This window comes from Propithecus coquereli, unplaced genomic scaffold, assembly GCF_000956105.1.
Source record: "Propithecus coquereli isolate 6110/MARCELLA unplaced genomic scaffold, Pcoq_1.0 Scaffold12, whole genome shotgun sequence".
Classification (NCBI taxonomy): domain Eukaryota; kingdom Metazoa; phylum Chordata; class Mammalia; order Primates; family Indriidae; genus Propithecus; species Propithecus coquereli.
In genome coordinates, this window is record NW_012136080.1 from 9,527,043 (window position 1) to 9,547,368 (window position 20,326).

Genomic DNA, 20,326 nt, shown 5'->3' on the forward strand with positions numbered 1-20,326 from the left:
GTCTCCTTGTCTACCCCATGAAGATCCAGATCAAGACATATTATGTGAACACGATGCACAGGGTAAGGAAAAGAACACAACCACAAAGCAAAGCCTACCTCGTAAGTACATTAAAAAACTAACTTCTCTTTATAAAATCGGAGTATTACTGATCTAAATCTTACTTATTTTGTTTCTGGTACAAAGTTGCAAGTGCCTCAAGTTCACGAGCAGTGTGTGGATGGTCTGCACCATAAGCATTTTCTGAGATTTCCAATGCCTGTTTATACAGTTGTTCTGCATTGCCAAACTTCTTCCACTGCACATACACACTTGCTAGCTGGTGGAGGGACTGGGCTACTCTTGGGTGATCTGGATCTAAAGCTGTTTCTCGAATTTCTAGAGACCTCTGCAGAGGCACCACAGCCTGTGGAAAAAAGGGTGAAAGGCCAATTAAAGTGAGTAAAATGCTGTCAAGATCTGTCATCTGATTAAACATTAAAGATCCCAGCACAACAAATGAAAACCGCATTAACTCCTTGGAAGAAGAGAAAAGTAAACATGAAAAGTCTCTGACTTTCCACTGAGGTGCTGAGCTTACCTGACTGAGAAGGCCTAGATCCTTGAGAAATCGCCCCAGGGTTTCATAAAGATCAGCTAAGCAAATCATGTTCTCTTCGCCTTCACAGTTTTTCTCATACTGCTTCAATGAATCAAAGTATTCTGTTGCCATCGCGCTTTTGTCTTTGCCCACAAACTGCCAATAACTCAGCAACTCAGCAAAGTGTCCTCTGTTTCAACAAATAACAGTAATTCAATGAAAAACAAATTTTAAAATCCACTATAGAATGAAAATGTCAGAATTCATATCAAGTTATTGACAATTTATTAGTAGGCAAGTATAGTGTGTGAGGTAGGACTCAGACTGTCATCTGAGTTCCACCGCTTCCTAGCTGTGTGTGATCTTGAGCAGGCTGTCTGACCTCTTAGACCTCATCATCCTTATGTACAGAAATCAGACAACAACACTACTTGTCCCAGGTGTTACTGTAAGAGATTATGGCACATAGTAACTACTTCATGGTGTTGGCTGTTATCATTAACATCATCATGGCTAATCACCAGTAGAAATTTACCTGAATCTTCTATATATGTAGTCAACTGCTGAGTTCACCTAAAAAATTATTTTAAATGATGGAAATTTGGAAGAGAAGAAACTAATGAAACACAGCCAAACTGTCCTAGAGTATCCACTTTGCATTTTCATAAAGTAATTGAATGATAAGAAGTGAGCTTATTCATCTGTTCTATAGACCTGTGGGCCCCAATCCCTGGGCTGCGGACCAGTACGAGTCTGTGGCCTGTTAGGGACTAGGCCGCAGAGCTTTGCCCTCTTTCCCTCCCCCTCCCTATCTGTGGAAAAATTGTCTTCCATGAAACTTAGGAACCTAGGAACCTGGGCAGATTGGGGGCCTGCACAGCAGGAAGTGAGTGGCAGGCAAGCCAGTGAAGATTCATCTGTATTTACAGCCACTCGCCATTGCTCACATCACTGCCTGAGCTCCGCCTGCCTCCCCAACACCTCCCTGCAACGGGTCCCTGGGGCCAAAAAGGTTGGGGACTGCTGCTGTAGATGCTTTTAAGTAGGATAGGAGAACTGGTACCAGTGGTCCCCAACCTTTTTGGCACTAGGGACGGGTTTCATGGAAGACAATTTTTCCACAGATGGGGTTGGGAGGTGGAGGTGGAGCTCAGGCGGTGACGTGAGCGATGGAGTGCGGTGGCTGTAACTACACGAAGCTTCCCTCACTTGCTCGCTGGCCCACTGCTCACTTCCTGCTATGTTCCACAGAACTGAGGAAGACCATTTTTCCACGGGGTGGGGGTAGAGGGGAGAGTTCAGGTAGTGATGTGCGGCCAGGTTCCTAACAGGCCATGGCCTGGTACAACTAAAGAATAAATCTGATTTAAAGGAATCATGAAAAATTGGAATGGACATCAGAAATAATTTAAGAGGTGAAACAAAGAAATTTAAGAGAGTTCACTCAGGAGCAAAGCAAATTATGCAGCTATTTTATGAAAAGTGCCTAAATTTCTAAATGGGGCAGAAAAACCCCCTTATGAACCTTAGTTAAGTCAGAAGCTTAGCTTGCTGACTGACTTAGCAGGTCAGAAGTTCTGCTACTGACAAACTCAAACATACCAAAAGAGACAAACACAGTACATTTATGAATCAGGGTAACCCTTTCTTTAAATTCAACACTAGACAGATTCCATCTGGAGCCTAGAGTCTGGTTTTAAGGCTACACTTTGAGATATCTAAAGGTCCTAAGAAGCAGCTATTATGAACTACCTTTCAGGGTAGTTTAGATTTAAACCTGCTTAAACGTAAAAATAAAACATAACCTTGTCCCTAAATCATTCCACCTCTGATTTTATGAAGCAGCAATACTCTGTCTTTCTCTTGGAAAAAGTAGATCTCATAGCAATTTGCAAATTGTTTCAAAACTTCTCCCACACTGTTTGTATTTTGGGTACCACTGAAACTGGACTGATTTTTAAATTAAAAATGCTATTTTTTTTTTTGTTAAACTTAATAACTGTTTAAATCTTTCTATGGAAAGATATTCTATAATAAGTTTCTTACCTTTTATAAAGGTTTTGAGACACGAAGAGATTGAGAAGGCAATCATGCAACTTCTGTTTACTTCCCTGCTGCTGAAAAAGCCAAGGGAGCTCATCTGCACTTCTCCAAGTCACTCTGTCCTGACTATGAGAAGAGAGGAGACAACACTCACTAATATCTTCCTACTATGAGGTTGCTCCGAAAAGCCTTCGGACAAATGTTGAAGGAAGAAAAATATATTTAATGTGTATCTCTGACTCTTTAAGCATAATCTAATATTGAGAAAGTTTGGTCAAATCAGAAACTTTACCAACCTAACTATGAAAATAAATTCAGTGATATTCAGAACCATCAACCAAACTCTAAAGGTATTTTTCTAAAATCGAACTATTAAAAATAATTCTCAAAGGACCCAACTACACACACAGATACCTTACATGCACACATATTTTAAACTGTTTAACTGGAATAAAATAATAAAAAATGATCCTGCATTGATTTTTCTTAAGTGTAAACCCTTAGCATAATATTAAAAAACTTACAAAATCATCTTCTGAACTTTTGACATTAATAGAATAAGGAAGGGATTTAATCTTTTTTGTAAAAATTAAATTTTTATACTTTAAGCTAAGAAAGAGAAGGAAAAAAAGTTAGAATGTGTTACAGGAGTTACAGAAGAACAATATGGACATTTATAATACCTTAGCTGCAAGGTGAAATAGTTGATTAGCTTTTGCTTGTATGAAGAAATTATGGTGGGACATTCCATGTACTCCAATCTCACTGCTTCCCAAGCCTAGGGAGAAAAAGAAAAACTATTGCATTCTATTTTATGTCACTGTACATCTAACAAAAATTTGTAAAAAGGAGTTTATAATTATTTTCATTTTATAGTTGTATAACAGAAATGTCATTAGAACATTTTTAAATTCAGGATGTATTTATGTGATAAACTGATGTTAGAATAAAAATTCCTGTACTACTAAGAACTTAAAACCCAATTTAATTCAAAATTTTAGTTAATACATTAAAAATCTCAGAAATGTGGAGTGAAAAGTTACTAAAAAGAATTATATTCAAGTGATACGCAATAAAGGAGCAAGATAAGGCTGTGAAATTACAAACGTTTCACAACTACAAATACAGCACACTCAAAGGAAAGATTTCATTTGTATACATATATAAATCAAGCATGGCATTGCATATGATAAGAATTATATTAGCAATAGTTCCTAAAGATTTACTATTACGTGCTGGACATCATGTCTAGTACCTCACAAGGACCAAGGACCACTTGAATTAACTGTCTTCACAACCCCTTTCGCAAATTGGAAAAGTCTGCACAGGGATCAGAACTTGCCCAAAGTTAGACAGCTATAAGCTGTGAAAATTTGAGTTATGAAAGGAGGCTGACTGACTTACAGAGTCCAAGCTCATACTACATATACAGTCAAGTGCTATGTAATGATGTTTTGGTCAACAACAGACTGCATATATGATGGTGGTCCTGTAAGATTACAATGGAGTTGCCCTGTACAGGCATATCATTTTTTAAATCTTTTATGCCATATTTTTACTATACAGTTTCTATGTTTAGATATAAAAATACTTACCACTGTGTTACAACTGCCTACAGTATTCAGTACAGCAACAAGCTATACAGATTTGTAGCCTAGGAGAAATAGGCCATGCCACATAGCCTAGCTGTGTAGTAGGCTACACCATCTAGGTTTGCATAAGTACACTCTGATGTTTGTACAATGATGAAATCACCTAATGATGCATTTCTCAGAACATATCCCTGTTGGTAAGTGACACATGACTGTATAATGATACCAGCAATTCAATGGAACATAAAATTGAAAAATAATTTTTTTCTCTTCCAGAAAGAAACTACCTCAAAAAAGTTTCTTTTGGTCTTTTGTGACTGGTACTTTTTACAATTTTTAAAATTTTATTGTGGTAAGAACACAACATGAGATCTACCCATTTAATAATTTTTTAAGTGTAAAATATAGTATTGGTAATTATAGGGACAATGTTATACGGCAAATCCCTAGAACTTATTCATTTGGCAGAAACTACCTTTTAAAATAATATCCACCTCATAAAGGTACTACATAAGCATAATATTAACTAAATTTTACATCTAACCTAAAATCATCAAAAAGATTATAGTATAAAATTTCAGATATCAATTTTCTCTTGTAACTGAAACATATAAAATAATATAGCATAATATAACATGGAATAATATGTTGACATTTATAAGTAAAAAATCTTAAAAGATGCTTAAAATAATACTTACCTGCAGATGTTGAAACCTGAGCAAGCCACAGCCATAAGTCAACAAACACATTTTATGTAAACTGTGAATAAGAGAGGTCAAGACAGCCCAGGACATCTCAGGATAGAGTTCCATCAATTCTGATTCGCTCAAGCCATTGTGACTAACATTGATGAGGCAGAGAATCTAGGTAGAAAAACCAATAAACAATGATCATAAGGTAGCTCTATCAGTAGCTAATATCCATTAAAATTTCCATAGTTCTTTTAAGCTTATTAACTTTTTACCCAAACTTATAATCAAATGATTTAATAAACCAAGAAACAAATTTCTTAAAATAAAACACACTGTCCAAAAGGCATTAATCAAGAATAAGATAGTGTATATATAAAATCTAGCATGCCAAAGATTACACAAAGTTTAGTGAAAATGAAAACTGCGTGAAATATTATTATTTAAAACTAATGACCGGCCAAGCTCCGTGGCTTATGCCTATAATCCTAGCACTTTTGGAGCCAAGGCAGGAGGATTGCTTGAGGCTGGGAGTTTGAGACCAGCCTGAGCAAGAGCAAAACCCTGTCTCTACAAAAAACAGAAAAATCAGCTGGGTGTGGTGGCGCATTCCTGTAGTCCCAGCTACTTGGGAGGTTGAGGCAGGAGGATCTCTTGAGCCCAGTAATTTGAGGTTGCAGTGAGCTATGATGATGCCACTGCACTCTAGGCAGTGAGCCCTTGTCTCCAAAAAAAACCAAAAAAACAAAAAATAATAAAACAAAAAACAAAAAAACCCAACCAAAACCAAAAACCACCTAATGACAGAATTCCAATTCTGGGAAGACAGTGGAAAAACAGCCCTTCCATTACAAATGTCTACAAATACCAGACGTATTTCTGAAAACGCAGTTAAGCCTGGAAAAAGGAAAGGGAAATCCTGCAGGTGCCAAAAATGAACAGGAAACGGAAATCGGAGGGCTAAGTGCTGGAGCTGCAGTGGAGATAGAGGACAGGCAGCGAGCAGCCCCAGGAATTTAAGGGTGTGGGCTTTCACACCCTCAGTGGAATGGAAGGTGAGCCCTTACGCCCTGTGCAAGGAGTTGGAACTAGAAACCTTGTTAATACTAGGACCTTTGAAAGGCTTTGAAGGACATTCTCTCTCAGTGAAGGGGAGCATGAGGAAAACATTAGCTCACAGACAAGGAAAGAATACAAGGAAGCTTGTGGGCTTGGGGATAGGATGAGAAGTCAAAACTCCAGGAACCACCAAGTGGAAAAATTAATGTAAAAATGGGTCTAGGTTCCAATTTTAAGAGTTCAGCAAGGTTGCCAGATATAAAATCAATTTCCAAAAATTAAAATGGAATACATTAAAAATTAAAATTGTTATTTTAATTTTAAAGCTCTTAGAAACAAATCTTAACAATAGATGTGCAGGAGCTTCATGGGGAAGAAGATAAAACATTATTGAAAGTCATTAAAGAAGTTAACTAAGTAATGGAGTTATTTAGCTTTTTATGGAAGGAAAAACTTATATGATAATTCTCTCCAATTTAATCTCTCAATTCAATGTAATTCCAATTAACATTCCAAAATGAGGTTCCATGGCACTTTAGGAGCTAAATTCTAAAAATACAGATGGAAAATTAGCTAAGACAATTGTGAAGAATAATAATAAAAGGGGATTTGCCCAAGCAAATATCAAAGCTTAAAGTCCTAACAATGAAGACAGTGTGGTATTGACAAGGAATAGGCAAAATTGGAACAGAAGAGCCTAGAAACAGACTGATATTTATATATGTGAGCTTGATATTTGTCAGGTGGCACTGCAGATCAGCAAGATACACTATTTAGTAAAAAGAACAATTAATTAGCTCTATGACAAAAGATGAAAAAGTAGGTCACTTCCCTCACACAATAAAAATAAATCAACATGAGTTAAGAACTTACACATGAAGTTTTTGAAGGCAAGTGTGTGTGTGTGTGTGTGTGTGTGTGTGTGTGTGGGTGTGTGTGCGTGCGCGCGTGTGTATGGGAATGCTTTATGAGAGCAAAGAATTTTCTTTTCTTTTTTTTCTCTTTTTTGCTAATCATGTATCTTTGGAAGATAGCAAAGAATTTTTAAACATATAACAGGTATAAACCACAAAGGAAGCTGTTGATAAATTTGACTTCATCAGAATAAAACTTCGTATAATGAATGATACCATAAAGCTGAAACAAGAAACAAACAGGAAAAAGACATTTATTTGTAAATTCTATACTAAAGGATTTGTATTCGGTATGCAGAACATTTAAGAACTCCTACAGATCAATAAGAAAGACAAACAAGCCAATTAAAAAATGGGTAAGGACTTGAACCAGCAATTCACGTAAGAGGAAACAAGGATAGCCAATAAATATGAAAAGGTGATAAATCTCAGTGATTATCAGGAAGATGCAAATTTCTACAAGCACACTATGGCTGCCAGCATTCCTGCATATGCTTGAAACATGTTTAAGCACAAATTTAAAAAGAACTGTTATTTACTACAATTGACACACAAATACAAACAAGGCAAACTAAGCTTCCTTTTATAAGTTCATTTTACTTTACCTGTTTCATTAGTTCCTTATCCACATCATTTGCCATGGACTCCTGGATAGAGCGCAGAACCAGTCTGTATAATGAAACAGTATCTTGACACTGGAAACACTGATGAAGGATTTTATCTAAACTGCCTGCTCTCCCAGCACTGTTGGAATTGAGAAGAGACTTAATTTCTTATAAACTGCCAATGTGTGAAAAATTTGAAGTAGATAAAAACTATGCGATCTCTATTTTTTTTGTACTGCAACTAATAACAGGAATTCAATAAAACATGATACAGGAAAATGGTAGTTTTATGGGGCTGCTAGAGTCATGGAGTTTACTTTGCTATATACCATTTAATTCAATTTAATAAACATATGCTGACACTTAACTATACATCAAGCAATTACTATGCCTTATGGAATATAAAAATTAGTAAGATATGGTTCTTATCATCCAGAAGCATGCCATCTATATACAGGAAGCAGGGAAATAATGATTAGTATTGTTAGTTAGTTAGACACACAAATTAAATTTGTGTACAGTCAGAATTTTGAAAACATCAGGCTAAAATAAACAAAATCAGTAAATAGAGGAGTCTGTTTTAAAATATTATAGAATATTTACTAGTAGTTTCATTTTTAAAGATTTATATTTTATAAATATAAACAGAAAAAAAATGGTCCATAGTCCCTCTTAAAATACTTTCAATAAATACTATGAGATGTACAGAAAATGATTCACACTCTTAAATTGTACTTATTGTACTACTGATGTTCACAGAGGCCAGAAACATCACCACAACTCTAACACTGGGAAAGAATGGTAGAAATATCATGGGCAATTTAAAGTTTCAGAAGATTCCATTTTTTTCTTTTTTTTTTGAGACAGAGCCTCACTCTGTTGCCTGGGCTAGAGTGCCATGGCGTCAGCCTAGCTCATGGCAACCTCAAACTCCTGGGCTCAAGCGATCCTACTGCCTCAGCCTCCCGAGTAGCTGGGACTACAGACACACACCACCACGCCTGGCTAATTTTTTCTATTTTTAGTTGCCTAAGTTTTTTTTTCTATTTTAAGTAGAAACAGGGTTTCACTCATGCTTAGGCTGGCCTCGAACTCCTGACCTCAAGTGATCCTCCCACCTCAGCTTCCCAGAGTGCTAGGATTACAGGCGTAAACAACAGTGCCCAGCCCAGAAGATTCGAATTTGGTGCTCAAGATGAGAACGTGGTATTAAGGGACAAGAGAACTAGATTCAACGTCTAGAAATATGAGTTGTACTAGAATTGCTATCGATTATGGTGAATACCAAAAAAAGTATTCATCTTTACCTCTGGTTGAGAACAAAGTAGATTAAAGAGGTACTGAAGAAATCAAAGTAGGAAAACATTCTAATGCTTATCTAAAGCAGATTACTAATGGGTATCTTAAATAGAAGAACTACTTTACGATGAAGGCTTTATCAGGAATTGAGAACAGAGACAATTAAAAATTCCTGCCTACATACCTACCTACCTACCTACCTACAAATATTCAAGGACACCTGAAATAACATTCTTACACCTCAGCCGTTTCCTCCACTTTCCCAAAGCTAGGGGCCTCAGGCAGGCGGCAATGAGCACTCATGGGTCGGCTCCAAATGAGGGTGAAGATGGCTTTCTCTTGCAACTTCCAGTAGGGAAAAGGTTAGTGTGATGAAAATTAGCCAAATCTATTAACAAGTTCTGATAAATCACGGGCTACTCAATCTCAGTTATAAGTCACATTCTCATAGAATGTTGTATCACCATTAGAAAGAACAGAATCTGAGTGGCCCAAGAGACTGTTGTAATGATCAGTTCTCAGTTTTGCACGGTGAGGAAGAGATCTGCAGCAAACACAAACATGCAGAAGATCGTGTAAAATAACCACCACTTACCGTGCAATCATTTTGCCGAAAAGGGTGACATAAAGGGCGTTGCAGGTTGTAGCAGAACGACAGTGTCGTTCTAGCTTCTTCTCCTACACCAGTTTACCAAAAAAAACAAAATGAAAATACAAAAACCACCCTGGAATTAAGCGGTCTTTACTACTGAGCCAGTAATAAATATCCCAGCAGAAAAGATACTGTTTCTGCCACCAGGGATGTCACACTGTGTAGTGCAAAATCCTTGGCTATGGCCAGCCTTCTAACTGCAGACCACAGACATGGCAAATATCTTTTGCTCGTAAAATACCTGCCTAATATTATATAGTAAAGTAAACCTTAAGACCTAAATGTTTTTTACTGCTTTTTCTCTACCTGTCATTAGTTTAAGAGGGAATGCACTTACTAATTACTAAACTCCAATTTTCCCTATAACAACAGAGCTCCTATATTGAATTTTAAGTCTCATGAGGTTTTTTTTTATAGGAAAGCTGATAGTAAAAGACAGTATCAAAATTAAAAACACTTACCTGCTCTTTATTCAACTTAATGTCTACAGACTGGCATTCTGCAATTATAATAGATTTTGCATCTTTTGGATTTAAAGGATCAAGATGAAGTGTAGGCCACAACCTTTTATTTAAAGAAAAGAAAAATGAAATTCTAATAATACATCAAGAACTGTAATCTACCTACAAGTTAGAATCCATGACAGGAATTAATTTTTTTTATACTACCTTTATAAAATAATCAAAACCAATCTCTGTTAATCACATTAAAAAATAGTAATTTATTTCGCTCTAACATATGTATCGTTACTTTCAGCAATAAATCATAACAGAGTATTATAAAATAAATAGTGTGTGTATACATATATACATATAAAAGATAGCTAAGTGGTAAAATATTTCTAGTTCTACATCTTATGCTACCAGTAAAACTAAGCACAGGTATTATCTCCTATGTATGAGGACTGGTATAAGACACAGTTGTCCATAAGTACTTATAATGCAATTGGAAATTAATTATAACAACATGCATTCTCAATGTGGTAGTGAAAATTGTTTCTTCTGAGGAAGTGAAAAAATCTTATCTTTTTATGTATAAAGCACAAATATACACATATATCTGTTTATATACAGTATGTGTGTGGTATTAAAATTTCTTCGGGGGGAGTGATTAGAAAGAAAATATCTAAAAAGGCTTCTTAGGGGGCAAAAATAGGTTGAGAAACACTGCCCCGCAGAATTCAACCACTGTATTCCTTTTTTGAGGGCCATTGAAGTGAGCTTGAATTTCAAGACAATAAGTGTCTTGGCTATTATTCCCAGCTCGGCCCTTTCCCTGTTTTCCTCATCCAAAAATTTAACTGCCTACCAGTCACCTGGAGCTACAACTGGTAACTCAAACAAGCCATGTCTAAAAACTAAACTCACCACCTTTCCCCCACAAACTTTCCTGTCCTCTGTGTTTCCTATTTCAGTTCATGAAACCACATTTACTTAATTTCTCAAGTGAGAAACTCAGGAATCATCCTTTCCCCTCATATCCCAGATCTAACCTCCCACCAAATCCCAAGGATTGTATCTTCTTCTTGAATTCATCCACTTCTCCCTGCCCTCACTGCCACTTATATGAAAAACACAAATCCATCTCAAAAACCTTTCCTTGTTTCTACTTAAAACATTTCACGTAATCTGAAAGAACTAAAGTTAGCATCGTACCTCCATGCTGGAGGGCATGTTTCTACATTCACAGAAACAATTACTCTTACATTCACTGGCAGGGGATCTATCAGCCATTTCATGTGTTTTTCAACTTGCTTAAAAATATAAAAACAAAATTCAATCTATTAATCAAAGTATTTCAAAACAGTTCAGTAATAGCTCTCCAAATAAAATAAAATTCCCATTAAGTTTTTCTTATTTTTATTAAGGATAAAAATCTCATCTTTGGATGATTTATCTTAGAATTTTAAAGGAACAAGTGGCAAAACACCATCATCACCAATTTGAACTCTAGACATTTAAGGAAATGTCAAAGCCCTAAAAATATGTCAAAACGAGCACTTTCCTAATTGTGTAAATTTGGTTGTCTTTCCCAATAAGGCACTAGTGTCTACTGGCATACAGTACATTTTTTTATCCACATACTTTCCTCCTTAGAAATTAAGCAGAAATAAAAAAACAACATCAACATTTTCTTTTCATAAACATATAATTTAAATGCCTGCTATAGCCATTACTGATATTTTCGTTTCTTTCTGAGTACATTAATAAATTACGAAGTGAAAACAATACCTGAACTTGATCTATAGAATCAATAATGATGATGATGCTGCCTTGATGACGAGCAGAGAGTTTTTCTAGCCAACGTGGAAATTCTTCCAGAAGTTTAGCAGGATCCAACGTCAGAGCAGACACTGACCAAGAGTGCTGCATCAACTACAAGAACAGAACACATACCAAGTAAAGACGTTACACTTTATCTGAGATGGTGGGAAATATTTCTATCCCTACTTTTTAAACCAAAATTGGGTCACCAAGAGGACCTGATTTTATTGGGTATTATTATTATTATTTTATTATTATTTCAGCATATTATGGGGGTACAGATGTTTAGGTTACGTATGTTGCCCTCCCCCCCCAGCCCGCCCCCGAGTCAGAGCTTCAAGCGTGTCCATCCCCCAGATGGTGCGCATCGCACTCATCATGTATTATTTTTTAATCTTATACAAAAAACAAGTGGATAATATTGAAAATTAGGTACCTAATTAGCATAGGTACTTATTAGTCACAACAATTTCTGAATCTAAATAAAATTCTGATAATTCCAAAAGATAGCATACTATACCTTTAGACTTAGTCGTTTAATAATCAAGGAAGACTCTGAGCTGGTTGACATGGGCCTCCCCACAAAATGAGAAAGAATCAGTGTGTTAGGGGAATTCTTCTGTTGTAACTGAATCCTGAAAAGGAAAGAACTTCAGTGAGACTGATGAAGCTCCTTTACTGTCAACATAAAAGAGAATTTACAATACACTAAACAGTAAATGCGCCTATCTGTCAGCAATAAGATGGTCAGTCACTTTCAAATAAATACAGAGATTTCTGTTTTTACTCCATTTGTAGGTTCTTTTAAATAATATTAAAAAAATCGCAGATTTATTTTAAATACAAATTGATGTTAATTAATGTAAACAAAAGTAGTTTACATCGGAGATTAAGGTATTAGTAAAGTAAGCATTAACTTTTAATTAAAAATGTGCTATTACAGAAAAATCCGTCAGGTATAAAAATATTATTTTCCAAACATAACTTTAAATGAAAGGGCAATAAGAAGAAAACAATTACATATACTGACTCTTCAATGCAAATAGTAATGAAAGAAAATATTCTTACTACTTGTTTTCAAATAATATAACAACAAAGTTTATTAGCTTATATGAACCTTAGTCCATAATTTGAAGAACTAGATTGCATTCATAGTAAAGGTTACCCTTAATTTTGAGGTTCCACAGGATTTATTTTACTCTAAATAGTCTGTTTTTGTCTTGTTTCAAATATTTAAAATCCCAATGAAACTTTTAAGATGAATAATTAAAAATAAAGGCACATTTCTCTATAATCCACCTAATTCCACATCACTCTGATCACTCCCTTACGTAGCTCTGCCATAGCTCTTATTTATGTAATTTATGTACACATTCATAAATGCTCACTTTCCTATTCCTTTCTCATTCTGTATCTTCTGACATTTAAATTCTATACATTTCAGGCCATGAGCCTATTATTTTACTCCTTCGTGCTTTTTTAATGTTTAGGCCATGCAGAAGGCAGACATGCAATACATTTTGTTGAATGAACTCAGTAATTCAAAAGACGATGATGATAAGAACAAATTAATTGCACTGCATCATACCACTTTGATAAAAGAAGGGACTTTCCAGAACCTGGTCCTCCAGACACCAGAAGGGGTGGAATTGGCGCTGGTGCCGCCACTAGATCATTAAGGCGTTGGTAATACTAGGAACAAAAATGAATTTAAGTTGTGAGGAAGCACATGCCTCTGAGAATTCTGAAGACAGTCAACTTCTGATTATTCTCTGAAAGCATTGGAGAAAAGCTGCGTGAGAAAACGAAATCTACTTTTAGTTGACAGTACTCTCGTAATTGCTTATTTTTTATGGCTGGTGAAACGTGCCTGAACTAGTAAACTAAGAATGGGCCCCAATTTCTTCTACACGTAGTATTGCTGAAAACTAACGGATGACAACACATCAGGTCCACGTGGGGTTTTGCAACATTCAGATGTTTGCAGAATGCTGCAGGGAGCTCACTGCATCACATCGTAGCCCCCATACCACACAAAGTACCACGGAAGGCCTTGAGGGCCCGGCACGCATCCTAATCCCCTGGTCAGAAGAACAAACACCTGTCCCGAAGACTACCTCAGTTTCCAGGGATTGCTGAGAATAGGTCAAAATAACAGCAGGTTTCATCTGGGCCTTAGAGTCTCCCAACCTGCCCAAGAGAATCAGGTTAAGACAGGGTGCCTGAGATCTTGCTGAAATTAAGTGAGTTCTATGTGAAGTCCCCAAACCCATATTTCCCAGCTCAAAACTGGTTCAGAGCTGAAAAGAACACACTCAGAAAAACAAAATATCTTAGTACTTATTAAGGAGTTCCCAAAGTTATCTTTGGAGTTGAGATGTTCTTTAGGTGGACAAGTGGTCTAAATAATAGCTGATGAGGAATTTTTAAAAAATGTGTAATAAGTACTTTGTGGCTAGATTTATGCTGGCTTTAAGAGTAGCAAAATTCTCCAGCAACTACAATAAATGATTACTTGGTATAGTTTCTCAACCATTTTTTCTGCTTGTTATATCTAAATACAGAATATATTCCCCAGGAACTCAAATAATTCTGATAGAAATGATGCTTCTGAAGGAAGTGTGATACAAGTAGCCCCCTGCAGCATTCTGTGAGTGAAGGAAGGCTTTATTGATTTGTCTTGTAAATCCCAGTAACTTAGTTCATGGTCCCACATAAAGCCCATTTACAGACCCATGGTTCCCAAGTTAAGAACTCTTGCTATAGAAGAAAAAGCATACGATTTGGAGCCAGAAAAACTAGACTCAACTCCCAGATCTACAATGTGCTCCCTATGTGCTTTTATGGTGAACTGAGGTTCACCATAATCTGAACCTCAGCTTCTTCATTTATAAGATGACAATAGCAATACCTCTCTTACAAAATAACAACTAATTTAACATTTATTTTATTATTTTTATTCTTTTAGAGATGGGGTCTCACACTGTTGCCAGGCTGGAGTGCAGTGGCATGATCATAGCTTGCTGAAGCCTCAAACTCCTGGACTCAAGGGATCCTCCTGCCTCAGCCTTCCGAGTCGCTGGGACTACAGGTGTGAGCCACCACACCTGGCTAATTTTTCTTATTTTTGTAGACACAAGGTCTCACTATGTTGCCCAGACTGGTCCTGAACTCCTGGCCTCAAGTGATCCTCTTTGCCCCAGCCTCCCAAAGTGCTGGGATTACAAGCGTGAGCCACTGCACCTGGCCTAATTTAACATCTATTATGTGCCTGGTATTGTGCTAAGCACTTTATGTGCATTATCCGGTTTAATCCTCACAGCAGCCCTATGAGGTAGGTACTATTAGTTATTCTCATTTTACAGATAAGAAAGTCAAGTTTAGAATGGCCAAGTAATTTGATCAAAATCCCGTTAGAAAATGATGAAACCAGCACATAAACACAGACAGTCCAAATTATAAAAGTTCTATAAAAATATAATTGTTAATTTTAGTTACTGTAATATTCTTTAAAATATTAGATCATAACATTATTTTTCAAATATTATTTTTGAACTTGAACATAGATTTCTTTATACACTTTAAGTTCTCTTAATTTGTTTAGGATGTTGCAAGACCAATAAGAAAGGATTGATCTGCTTACTGCATGAACTACTGTACTTTGTTTTCCAACTGTTTGATATTTTGATTTCTTTAAGAACTAGAAAAGTAGATAGCCTTATTATTCTTCTCAAGTTTCCCAGCTATCCTAATCCTGGTTGGGTGAGTTGCAGATGGTGGCGTAACGAACATGTGGTTAGTAAATCCTAACCTGTAACTAAAAATATTTGGTGTTCATAAATATATTTGAATCTCATATCTTTCATATGGTACAAACCTAAGCATGTCTCAACATGGATAATCAAGCCATGAGAGCAGACAACTAACACAATCATAAACCTTGACTATATTTAGGTGAAAATACAATCACAATACAGCCTTTAAGTGGTGACTGATCTTTGTTGGAATAATACTCCAAATACTTACTTTCTCGAATCCCAACTCATGGTCTGAATTAGATGCCTGCTGAAAAGTTTCCATTTGCTCTTGTTCATCATGTATGTCCCATAGAACGTCACCAAAATCATCTTCTGGAATGGAATCTTCCCTGCCCAAATCCTTAGTCTCCAGGTCTATGTTCTCAAAGCCCAATATATCCTAAACAAAAAGAGCAAGCACACAAAAATGAATGAAGAACATAAAGATCTTGTAGCAGGGGTTAGTGCACAGGCTCAAAGTGGGCTTCACCTACTGAGGAGGGCAAGTTCAAACCTATGGCCTCTGTATAATACCCACAAGCATAAATGTATAACTATAAAAATAACACTAATTTAAAAACAAAGAAATAAAAAATACTAAAACATTAAAAACAAAGACTTTTTTATTAAAACTAAATTTAGAGAGATATTTGACCTCCATGGGATTTGTTTTCTGAAAAATGTTACACAAAATTTTTGGTTGTATCCAGCTGGTGAATAATTATAAAAGTTGTGTTAATGCCTAAGAAATATACTATAAGAATTAAATTACTAAGATGTGATTTCTTGATATATTTCTGTTGTCTTATATTAGGTAACTGAAAATATGCTGTCCTTCAAGCAATAAAGATGGTAAATATGTCCAGTTTCACTTGCTGCCATGCATTCTGTTCAATTAATTTTGTTTATCTTGGTCCTAAAATTCACAGAATTGTTGAGAAGATCAAAATTGACAATGGCGACCTTTATACTAGAGAGCGCTATACAAAATGTGTTGCCAGAGGTCATACTATTATGCTTTGGGGATTACTCTTGTTCTCTAATAACAAATCTTCATACTGTGATACAAGTTAATTATGAAAAATAATCTAATCCCTTATTTCTCAAATAGGGTCGCTGGTTCCCTGAGGAGGTGTCAGGAGGTAAGGGCAACCCCAGGCTAACCACAGTACATTTTCCCATTGTGCTCATTTTACTTGAACATGTGGGGGTTATTTATCTTTTTATTATCATTGTTACTATTTTTGCTGATACATAATTTAAAATGTTTTTTATATTAAACATAAACAGGCATATCAAGCAGAATATATAACTGAAAGACATTTTTAATATAAGAAACTTCATAGAAACTCCCAACTCAAGACCCCTCCATGGTCCATGTTCTCATCCCCTTGGAGGTTTTCTTTCATCCCTCTCTGCTGTTAGAGATAACGGGGTTGGAAAATCTGAGGAGGACTTCTCTAATATATGAAAATTCAAGGGCACACAGAATCTGAGGAGCTTCTCTATCGAATAAAATGAACATTTCCCCTCAACTACTTTTTAACTAGCACTTTGGTAACACATTTTACATTTTACATGTATTGGAGCATCAAACAGCTCTGTGAGACAGATGAGAGATAAAGACACAGGGTCCTAGGAATGCCACAATCATACCGCCAGACAGACTCCCAACAGAAACACCGGCCCTTCCCTCAGGTGCTGTTTTCAAAACACAAACAGTGGTTTTCTGTGGAAAACTCAGTTTTATAGAAAACAGTCTTAAAGTATTTTAGATGAAATCTTACAGTGAATGGATATTTACCTGTTTAATAATCTTTTCCACACAAATATAAGTTTTATATACTCCTTCTGCAGGATCTCCTGAGTGATCGATAATCTGGAAAAAAAATGTTTAACAATAACAAGAACAAATAATAATAATAGCAGGAGGAAGTGGTGTGGTAAACACTTTTATAGTGCTTATGTGTCAGAAAATATTCCAAGTATTTAACATATATTAGCTCAATTATCCTCACAACCACCTTATGAGGGAGATACTACTATTATCCCCATTTCACTAAGGCAGGTTAAGTAACTTGTCCAAGGTCACGCAAAGGATTTAGTGTGAACAATGGTGCAGTAAAACAAAAAGTATACATTATTTTGCCCTATGTGTCCAAATTTTGTCTTATGTGTTTCCATACCACTCAATATACACACCCTTTAAAATGCATCAAAATCAATTATGTCAGTAAAGCTGTAACAACAAAAAAAAGCAAAACAGTATCTTGCTATGTAAAACAGTAGTCTTTCTGAGTTTATTAAAAGAAGAATGCCCTATCTGTAAAGTATATATTGCTATAAAATGATTAATATTTGAATTAAAATTAGAACAAAGCAATGATTTTACAAAGCACACCAAATGAACCAGCATGGAAATTTACCCTACATTTGTATTTATAATCATGGTAGAGAGATCTAATTTTGCTCCTATTTTTATAAAATAAACTCATCCTTCCAGTGTACTAATTTTTTAGAAGCAGTATTTACAGAATAAATAGGATGAAGATAAGATGAGGAATATCTTTTCCTGTGGGACCTAGTGGACTAGGCTGATACTAAAATAATTAAAACAAAGAATGAAATGGCCATGAAGATTATAATAAAATGCACTTCTTTTTTGTCTCAGGCTCTTTGGTTTTATATGTCATGCTGGTCTTAAGCTATCTTTTCAATATTAAATGATACAAATAAAAGTGCTTATATTTACATTTGACCTTATTTTCTGGCTGGGTACAGAGAAATAAAAACTTGTATCAAGATCCTGGAGTTGTTTTCAATTCTATTCTTCACATTAACTATATTTACCAAATTACCTCATTGTACAGCAATGAAAACCTGTCATCTCTACTCTAAAAATTATCCTGTCATTCATCTGGGGATGATCAAATTTTTCTCACTGCTATCATCAGCCTTTTGTTTTTCCCAGTGCTCTTAGGAAAGGTCACATAATGACCTTTTGACTGGATGAGGTGGCTCACACATGTAATCCCAGCACTTTGGGAGGCCGAGGCAGGAGGATCGTTTGAGCCCAGGAGTTCGAGACTGGGCAACAAAATGACACCCTGTCTCTACACTTAAAAAAAATAGTCTATATTTTTTAGAAAGTCTCCTCCTTACACTAAATCTTGGTCAGTAGATAGAAGGACTCTGTACTTGGGAGAAAAGCGCAAAAAACAATCTGATTTGTCCACTCACAGATTCGTATTCTTTCTAGCCACACATTGCTATTTATTCCTCTCTTTTTCTCAGAGCCCACAACCAATCCGTTAGGAAACCCTGATGGCTGTACTGTCAAAATTGATCCAGAATCATACCACTTCTCATCATCTTCTCTATCACCAACCTGCTCTGAGCCACCAGCATCTCTCACCTGGATGACAGCAGCAGCTCTCGGATTATGCACACTACCACACAAACAACTGTCTATTCTTAACACAGCAGCCAAAAAGATCATTGTCAGATGATCACAATGGGTCTCGTCAATATTTTGCTTAAAGTCTTGCCACGGCTCCCCATTTTACTTCAAGGGAAAAGCCAAGCTCCTCAAAATGGCCTCCAATGTTCTTCACAACTGAAGAATTTTCCTACTACACCCCTCACTCATCTGCTTCAGCCACACTGGCTTCTCTCTTTTCCCAAGCATGCCAGGCCCATGTCCACCTCATGCCTTTGCTCTAGCATTTCCCTCAGCCAAGCATGCTCTTCCGAAAATCCTGTGAATTTTACCTTGGCTTTGTTGGTCTTGTTTAGGTCAGAAACTTGATCAATCAAATGCTGGACAGAGTTGGAACTGACTTTTCCATCCTCCAAACGATGATAGATTAATCGTGGTTTTCCTTCAGCGTTCCTCAGAAAAGCTTCTTCACAGTCTTCCAACAAAAGGCTAGATTGGAAATTGGCATTTTGTGTGCTACACTGCACTGTGGCAGCAAACACTTACTCAACTGAAGTGCCATAATGGAGTTTTACTATAACGACAAGTGGCCAGAAAAGGCACAGATGCAGAACAAGTGAAGCTTTCCAAAAATGGGTATTTTTATAGCTCTCTTCCAGCTTGGTCTTAAAATGCTTGTTCATTAGCCAACAATGAGAGTAAGTACAATAAAGTATGCACTAAATTAAACTGAAAAGCACATGTAACTTTATTTTTTAAACCTAAAAAAAAAAACACCTCAAAAAAATACTATTAAACATGGCTAAAAACAGTGGACCAGACTCATGAGACTTTGCAAATCAATGGAAACATTTCTATTTATGAATATATAATTTCCAAGTTAAAACAAGTAGGCAGGAGGTCATGCTTAGTAAGGCACACAGGCGCCATGCCTTTCAGCTATCATTCACTAGAGAGGACAAGGTAGAGGGAAATGGTCAGGTTCCTGGTACTGCTTGTCCCAGTGTTCTTATTTACTGTCTTTAATTTGACCCATCCCCCTTCGTGGCAGAATCACAGGAGAAATCTCTTACAACGAAGAATGGCAACGGAAATACGGAGAATCCAGGAGAGGCTGGCTGAGTAGGAAGATTCCAGATAAAGGTTTCAAGATGGGGTATTCTTTCCCCTTTATTGCCTCTCCTTCATTATGCCAGGACCCTGTTGGGCGGTCCAGGCTCTCTGAGAGCTCTCGAACCTAAGTAGAAGGGAAAGTGCTTCTCCCTTTGGACAGCAATTGCAAAGTTTCGAGATTTTTCTCTTCTCCAGTCCTTTAGCCTTTTCTCATCTAATAAATGAACTGAATCCTTACACCTAAAATATATGCTATAAGAAACATCTGGGGGAAGATCTG

At 36.3% G+C, this 20,326-nt stretch overlaps 1 protein-coding gene across 1 annotated transcript in view; it reads right to left on the reverse strand.

Moving 5' to 3' along the window:
* The window catches only part of NPHP3 (nephronophthisis 3 (adolescent)), a 46,107-nt gene that overhangs the window by 9,452 nt on the left and 16,329 nt on the right, over positions 1-20,326 (reverse strand). Inside the window, exons 6-20 of the mRNA XM_012663338.1 lie at positions 19,266-19,422; positions 17,299-17,373; positions 15,724-15,894; positions 13,286-13,389; positions 12,218-12,332; positions 11,665-11,808; positions 11,089-11,186; positions 9,895-9,997; positions 9,377-9,459; positions 7,483-7,621; positions 4,914-5,078; positions 3,307-3,401; positions 2,627-2,749; positions 581-770; positions 165-406 (exon numbers count right to left, since the gene is read on the reverse strand). Of these exons, the coding sequence (XP_012518792.1) occupies positions 165-406; positions 581-770; positions 2,627-2,749; positions 3,307-3,401; positions 4,914-5,078; positions 7,483-7,621; positions 9,377-9,459; positions 9,895-9,997; positions 11,089-11,186; positions 11,665-11,808; positions 12,218-12,332; positions 13,286-13,389; positions 15,724-15,894; positions 17,299-17,373; positions 19,266-19,422 (2,004 nt within the window). The remainder of the gene's footprint in view (positions 1-164; positions 407-580; positions 771-2,626; positions 2,750-3,306; positions 3,402-4,913; positions 5,079-7,482; positions 7,622-9,376; positions 9,460-9,894; positions 9,998-11,088; positions 11,187-11,664; positions 11,809-12,217; positions 12,333-13,285; positions 13,390-15,723; positions 15,895-17,298; positions 17,374-19,265; positions 19,423-20,326) is intronic.